Source organism: Sardina pilchardus, chromosome 6 (assembly GCF_963854185.1).
Source record: "Sardina pilchardus chromosome 6, fSarPil1.1, whole genome shotgun sequence".
NCBI classification, from domain to species: Eukaryota; Metazoa; Chordata; class Actinopteri; order Clupeiformes; family Clupeidae; genus Sardina; species Sardina pilchardus.
In genome coordinates, this window is record NC_084999.1 from 20350213 (window position 1) to 20358632 (window position 8420).

At 44.5% G+C, this 8420-nt stretch overlaps 1 protein-coding gene across 1 annotated transcript; it reads left to right on the forward strand.

Annotated features, from left to right (window-relative positions):
- The first annotated feature begins 196 nt into the window (after positions 1 to 196).
- Positions 197 to 8420, forward strand: derl1 (derlin 1). The gene is made up of 8 exons (XM_062538948.1): positions 197 to 548; positions 4480 to 4591; positions 4974 to 5038; positions 5294 to 5320; positions 6121 to 6216; positions 6311 to 6363; positions 6544 to 6654; positions 7231 to 8420. Exons 1-8 carry the CDS (start codon positions 396 to 398, stop codon positions 7394 to 7396), a joined length of 783 nt encoding a protein of 260 aa, XP_062394932.1. The 5' UTR covers positions 197 to 395; the 3' UTR covers positions 7397 to 8420.

Genomic DNA, 8420 nt, shown 5'->3' on the forward strand with positions numbered 1-8420 from the left:
TGTATTGCCCCCTCAGGGAACAGGTGGATTTTGGAAACTATCTTAAAGAAAATAGTCAAATGCAATTTAGGATAAACAAAACGGAACACACCACATGGCATTGCGTTTGAGCGAATATCGTTAGGACGACAGGTGGCTTGATAGATTTCAAAAAGGTCTTGGCGTATGTACGCAAATCAGACAGGAAGTGCTAGGTTGTAGCACTACTCTTGCGCAGCCACGTCATGTAAACTAAACTACAGGAGTGTGCGCTTTGAATAAACAGCATTACAGCACTGTAATCGCGATTTCACAAGAAGAGGGACAACTCTACGTTTGTATTTGTGCTGAAAAACACCGGACGGACTGCCTTGCGACCTGGAGAAAGGATATTTAAGGCTCAATTCTGTGCCAAAATGTCAGATATTGGGGACTGGTTCAAAAGCATTCCGCCTATCACCCGGTACTGGTTTGCTGGGTCAATTGCGGTGCCATTAATCGGAAAACTTGGATTAATCAGTCCTATGTATCTTGTTTTATGGCCTAAAGACTTCTTTCACAAATTCCAGGTAAGCGCACAGCAGCTTTTATGCCCGATATACGGCTTCTTGTGCTAGCGAAGTCAGAGATTAGCCATTAGCAAAACCTTGTAGGCCTCGGCTTGTGCAACGGGCGAATGAATTCCCCGTTTCTTGTGTGCAACCAATGGCAACACTTGTAGTAAGCAGGTGAGGCTGTACTTCCGGGATCAATCCAGTAATGTTTTTTGTTGTTGTTATTTTTAAACATTAACACTCCTCAGTTACTAGACACTCTCCTCCATAACAGTTTTAGTTACTGTCAGTAGTATATTACAAGACCTGCTGTTTGTCCCCATACGATCTTGAAAGCAACCCTTTGAAATCGAAAGGTAGGATGACACTGCATACAAACACTGATGCTGTATCGCCGTTATATCTAAAATGCTTTATACTCCCTCTGGTAGCCTACATGTGCTATGTCTAAATACATACCAGGTGTTGCTGAAATGCTATTTTTTTTATATATATGATTTATTTGTGGAAATTTCAATGCAAGACAAGAGTACAATAGTCCTCACAGAAAAGAAGTAGGAGAATTACATAGCGGACAGCCAAAAGTGCTGAGAATACACAATACAGTCCCACCCCCCCTCCCCCCTCCCCTTCCCAAATCAAACTTAAGTAATGTGAAACACAGACAAAACTAAAAAAGACAAAAAACAAAAACAAAAAAAAAGGACACACCAAAACATGCTATTTTAATCAAACATGGAAACGGGGTTTGTCTAGTTGTTTGCATATTAGGTCATTAGTGCATAGCAGATTACTCATGCCACATCACTGGGCAGACACCCTGGGTCATCTCAGTACTGTTAAGTTGACCAAAATCATCAATCTGCTCTAATGGGGCTCTGGGGTTATGGAGCGGGTCTCGTTTGTCTATCATTCTTCTCCTTACTACGAGAGCTTCTATAGTTAGATCTCATCTGAACAACCCTAGGACTGTAATTGTTTAGCTCATCAATGGCTAACCCTTCTATGATAACAATGCTCAAACGTTTCTCTCTTTTTTTGTCATTGATTTGACTGTAAATAAGTGAAGCCAAAATCAAGGCAACAAATAGCCAGACCTCACATGAAAGTATTCTGTGACAAGGAATTATAAGTCACAGGCATGCCCATTTCAACACAAAAATGAATTCCAGGAGGTATCTAATATGGTTTGAAAAAGCTGTATTTAGCTGATCTTAGGTGTAGGCATGGACAATTGATTAACTTTTTCATCAATTTGAAAGTTCTATCAAATGTTGGTGGCATGGCTATAACGAAGCCTGATTGGCATTGCTTTACTTCATGTGCCTACCACAAGGTGGTGTCATTTCAGCATTCTCAGTCTATAGAAAATGTTGAGTCTTAGTATATCTTAGTATGCATCTGAAGTCAGTGTAATTGTAATTGTTGCAGCAAAATAGATTAACTTTTTGATTACAAGTCATTTGTTAAAATGGTTCAGTGTTTAGTTGGGTTCTATTAAACGCAGCAGTAGGCTACAACCATGTAGTTGTGACAGTCGTCCTTGTTTTCAGCAGAGTGGATCTTCATGAGATGACCAAGGAGACCCATTTGTCTTGGCTGACCGAGGTCTCTTTGGTGATGTTTAGCACCTCCCTTTCCCACCCCTCTGGACCTAGCCCACCCTGCTGTGCTGATTCAGCCAGTGCTCTTGTCCCTTGTCCCAGCAAACAGCCCAGTGCCAGTACCCACCCCACCCCCTCACACACACACACACACACACACACCCACCCATACACTGCCCAGTTTCTTGATGAATGAACCTTATCTTCCCAGACAGGTTTCCCTCAGTGCTGGTGTTGATGCCAGAGCTGGCATGCCTGGCCTGGTTTTGTGTTTAGCGGGCACTGGGTAAAGTGAAGCACTTCAATGTAGCCCAGGCCTCCCAACAGCCACTCTGTTTGTGCGGGGGTGTTGCACAGGATGACGGAGACTTTCTGTAATCAAGCACATGCAAATGGCCCCTGTGTTTATTTTTCCACTTAGTTAGCTGCACACTGAACAGAGTTGAAATGGATTGATGATAAGTCCTATTCACAATAGGTGATGTAAGAGTTGTACAATTGTTAAACATTCATCTGATTAAGAAACGTTTATTCTAATTTTACTCGCTTGCTTGGTTCAGTTCGGTGTCTGTGGGGCCAAGCAGCAGTGCTTTGTTTTAAAGTCTTGTCATTGCTCTCAAGAAATAGAATAATAATTGATATGTGTAATTTAAGGCAATAATTAATACAGCAGATGCATGAATAATGGATTTGAATCGTCGAGGAGGCTGACTTCATTTCACACGAGGGCTAGAAAAGGGGCCTTAAGCTATAAAGATATTTAAGCCACAAATATGTCTTGGATTTGCTCCTTCAGTAGCAGAATTTTCTTATGACAAAAAGGGGCAGCCCAGCCCAAGTATGCGCTGCTTGGATCCTGGTCGAGCATAGCTGGGCATGCAAGGCCACCGTCTAGCTGTTGATATGCGGCCAAAAAAGGAGTCCCTGCTGCCCCCACCCCCTCCAGTTGCACACACACACACACACACACACACACACACACACACATGCGCGCGCTCGCATAGCGTCATGGAGCGGCTCTTTGCTTCTTCTTTAACCCACTTTTCCTCTCTGCTGCAGTCCCCACAAAGGTCACCTCTGTGTGGAGGCAGGCAGGCAGACAGGGTTCTGCGTTCCGCGTTGTGCCGCCGCCGCGGCTGCTAGTGCTGCAGTGGGTGTGGGATGGCCCCGCCGCTACGCTACGCTAGCGCACAGTTGTTTGATGCTCCCGCTTCAAAGGACCGGTGCTGAGCAAATACAGAGCTGTGGCCAGCTGGCTCAGGGTGTCCACGCTAGTCCGGGGGGGTTGGGGGGGCTAGGTGTGGGAACAAGAGGGTAACTGAGAGCGAGGTACAAAAGAGACAAAAAGGCAGTGAAGAATAAGAGGAGGACTGCGAAAGAGATGATGGTGAGGGAGGGAGAGGGAGAGAAGAAATGCAAGAGGCAAAAAGTGGGAAAAATTAAAGAACGATTGGGAGATGTGAGTGTGAGTCGGGGGATCTCTGATGGCAGTGGAGGAAGGGAGCAATGGAGAGAGTCGAAGGGAGGGGGGAAAAAAGTGCCTGTTGTTTACTGACCCAGATTCGCATGCCAGGGAGTTAGCAAGCAAACATGGACGGCGGCACAGATGCAGTTGCCCATTCCACCCCGCCACCAATCCCCCCCCCCCCCCCCCCCCTTCCCGGCTCTCGCGCTGCTCGTCTAGGGTGGCTCCACGGCTCCACCCAGGCCACCATTTTTCTTGGAGCCTGTCGATAAAAGCCCCAGCAGTGGCGCCAGGCAGCGAGGGGCCTCCTAATGGGGCTGGGAAGCGGTGGTGGTAGGGTGGGGTGGGTGGTGGTGTGGGTGGCTAGGGTGGGGTGGGTGGCCAGGCTGGCCAGGCTGGCCAGGCTAAGACTACACTCTTCAACACGATAAGCTAGGCTACCCTCTTTGACAGAGTAAGCGACAGCAGCAAGACTTAACAACCCCCCCACGGCCAAACACGCGCACACACACACATACACACACACACACACAGAGCATCATGGCCCCCATCAGAATAGATAGCCTGAGTGTCTGGTTCCCTGTGAGCTACAAAACCGATTTACCCCTCTGGCCCCCTCCCACTTAATTCAATCTGTGTACAACATACATTACAGTAGCAGGAACCTGAAGTGCACATCAGTGCCAGCCTTTTAGAATGTAATTGGGCGGGTAGCCGACGCCACTGCCCCTGTCCATGTGCTGATGCCCACCGAGGAAGCCAGAGGCAAACACAGAACGAGTATCGATCTGATGAGTCATCAGTAATGCACTCATGCTTCTCTCTCTCATTCTCTTTCTCTCTCTCTCTCTCTCTATCTATCTCTCTCTCTCTGCAGTTATGGAGGCCGTTGACGTCCACGTTGTACTTCCCTGTTGGCCCAGGAACCGGGTTCCTTTACCTGGTCAATCTGTATTTCCTGTACCAGTACTCTACGCGGCTTGAAACAGGTGAGAAATGACAGACACATAGCTGCTGCATGTTCAATTGTTTCCATTTGCATTTATTGTGTTAGCAGACACTTTTATTCAAAGTAACTTACAGAGAGAGGAATAACATTCAGTCTACAGATATTATAAGATTGGTCTTGGACACTGGCATGTATGCTCCAGTTTTCTGGAATAATAAAAAGTCTACTGCGGTGACATTCATTACATTTATGTTGTAGTCTCATTAGTTACTTGCTAAGTTATTGTAAAAAAATACATTAAACTTAATGTGCATAGTTAAGCCTAATTACATAGGAGCATATAAGTGTTCCCTTGACCTATATTATGTGTATGTGTGTGTACCTAGTTATGTAACAGTGTTGTAATTGTTCTCACTATATAGGAGTATTTGATGGAAGACCTGCCGACTATGTGTTCATGCTCCTGTTCAACTGGCTATGCATTGTTGTATCTTTTTACAAAACTCAACTCAACAAACTACAACAGCGCTACATGTGGTCATTTCCCATAACATTGACTATTGATTTAGTACTCTTCAGATTCTCTAGTTATCTCAAATCCTGTTTGTGTATACAGCTATCTAGTGTGTAAACATTGTTGTGTGCCACAACTTTCTAGCTTAAAGGATTTCTTGTTAGCTTGTAGTGAATGTATAGGCAGTTGCCTCTGTCCCAAGTGAATTGGCCTTGACAGTTTGTCCAGATCACTGGTTTAATGATGGACATGCAGGTGAGTCCAAAGTTCATATTATGGTTGTAATACTAGATGTTGTATGCTGATAATTGATGAAAGGTATGAAAAACACTGTATACGTTGTACAAATGTAGGTTATAACACTTAAGCGCATAATCCACTTGTGTACAGTCCACATTGTGTCTCTTGAATCTCTTTAGCCATAATGACTAAACATGTTTATAGTTGTCATTCCAATGTATGTAAAGACTGTAGTCGTAGTGAAGAGTGGTGAGTACTTCAAGTGGTCAGATGATAGCTTTCTGTTCTCTTGAAAATGAGAGATGGGGCAGTGTATCAACTTACAGAGGCTCTGCAAAAGAGTCCTCCATCAGCATGGCTTGACAGCTGTAGGAGACTGTTTTCCACTTCCGCCTCAGATCATTGGCAGAGCGCTGCCTCATAAATCTGTCCAAGGTTGAAGTGGGCAATGCTAAGTAGTACAACTCTGTTGCCGTTAGACACCATGTCAGATGTTCCGTTAAATAAGTGGGTGTGTGAGCCCAGTTGTGAATGAGGAATCACTGGTGAAGGGGGGGGGGGGGGCTTTTTTGGGGGGTAAAGAGGAAGTGACTAGTAGCCACAGTTGGAAATGTTTTAAAAATGATTTTGCATTTGCTTGCAACTGTACTGCCCCCCCACACATTCATTTCTCAAGTATTGTAAATAAATGCATGAAAGTATTGTGTGTGACCTAAACATAATACAAGGAGCAATGAGAAGCCGTGTGAATTTATGGATTAAAAAAAACCAAATTTCTCCTGGCTTTTGGCTCATAAGTGTTCGATGTGTTTCAGCTCCTGATGATCCCTCTGATCATGTCAGTCCTGTATGTTTGGGCCCAGCTCAACAGAGACATGATCGTGTCTTTTTGGTTCGGCACCAGATTCAAGGTATTACCCAATCATTAGATCCCCCTTTTCAGAATTGTCATCAATGTTTTCAGCATTCATTGCATGAGCTGTATGTTCTCTACCTACCTCTCAGGCTTGTTATCTTCCCTGGGTTATCTTGGGCTTCAACTACATCATCGGAGGCTCGTAAGTGTTCCAATTTATCTTTACCATCTTCATCTGCATTTCCTTGCACGCCCACCCCCACCCCCACCCCAGACATTTCTTTATTTAACCTTCAAAAACACAACTCATTCCATTCATTAAAGCTATGTAGATGTGCATCTTATAACCGTGTGGAAACACTGGTTGTTCTCTCGTCTTTAGGGTTGTGAATGAGCTGATTGGGAATCTTGTCGGCCATCTGTACTTCTTCCTGATGTTCAAATATCCAATGGATCTCGGGGGCAGATCCCTTCTCTCCACTCCACAGATCCTGTGAGTCCAACATCGCCCCGTCACAAGCCAAGTGTGGCGCCATTCTCCTGGGGAGTAGGATTTTTCCAGAGTGAAATCCCTCTAAAAGCACTTTCAGTTGAATGGGTTGAATCAAAGTTATTTAATCTAAACTACTCCAACTGATGTAGAGAAACTTCAGAATCAATGTAATGAGAGATGTTTAAAAAATGGCGATATTTGGCAAGTACCGTATGCCAAAACTGATAACTACACTAGATTGGTCAAATTGCGGATAAATAAAATAATGGTGCGGCCACACCTGAAGCACTGTACAGCTTTATCCTGGGTGTCGTGGCAACTGCGCGTGTAATGCCTAGTGGTGTAATCCAAGAATGTCGGTTAGTGACATACCTGGGGAAGTTAACTCTGAGACAATAGTAAGTCTCCTACTGGAAGAGTTCAATTGATATGTTTTATCAATTAGGGACATGAAGCCATAGGTCTCTTTTAGGAGTTAACTTGTCCACGTATGTCCATCACGTGACTATATACATATGTCTTACTACAAATAAATGTTCTCCTATTACATTTTGTTGCTTTGTTTTTTTTCTGCAGGTACCGCTACTTCCCCAACAGACGAGGTGGGGTGTCTGGCTTTGGAGCTCCACCCAGCAGAAGACCAGTGCCCCAGGAACAGGGTGGGGGTGGGGGAGGGGGAGGGGGAGGGGGAGGTGGTGGACGCCACGCCTGGGGTCAAGGTTTCAGGCTGGGGGACGAATGAGATGCCACACACACACATACACGCACTGCGGAAACGACCCCCCTCCCTTCAACCTGGAGGGCAAAGACTGGGACATTTGACGTCAGTGATGCAGAACATGGATTTTATACTTTTTCTTTTTTTTTTCTCTCTCCTCCCTCCCTCGGACTGTAAAGATGTGAGGCGTCACGGGCATCACGCTGCCTGTTCACATCAGTATGTTCTTATTTTCTTCTCTCATTCTCAATGCCATATCTTTTTACACTGTAATGTGTTCTCCATGTGTGCTGCCAGTTTTTGAGAAGTTGTGATGGAGTGAGTGGACAAACACCTTTAGTCCACGGTCCCTTTTTTTCTTTTTTAAAAAAAAAAAAAAAGAAAACAGGCAGCACCTGAGGTATATTCATGACCTTGCTCGATTGTTCCATCCTTAACGTTCTCTTCAGTTTCGTTTCTGCGCTGTCTTTGAGAACATCTCGGGACTTCTGTACATAAAGGGTTTTTTTTGTTTAAGTTGGGGAATTTTGGAGGATGTAAAAAAATCCATGCAAACACAAAAAGAAAATAACATAAAAAAAATATAACACTCATTTGATTTGAACCACTAAGTTCTTGTTAAAGTGTGGAAGGCAAATGAAGTGCAAAAAGAAGAAAAAAAAGGAAATTCAAGTGGGTGCTTCTAATGACATGTAATGAATAATAATGGAAAACTGTGTAGTCTAGCTTTGCAGATGATCGTGCGGCCTAATGCAAGTAGTTGCAAATCATGTGGGCTGAAACACTGTGTTGCACTGGATGAGTCTGCTCGGGGGATGCTTCCTGTCGTGTCCCATACTGTCTGCAGATAAGGGTTCCTCCCACGCTGATGATGAAAATCGATGGCAAGAGATCACAACTCTCCCTCTTGGCCTTCGTTAGCACTGAGTTATAACGGGATACCACTGTGTTGCAAGTTTATCGTCCTCAGAATCAACAGCTTGCCAAAATCTTTTTTTCCCCCCTCCAGACAGGAAGTACAATAAACATGCTATTTTAGCATTTAAAA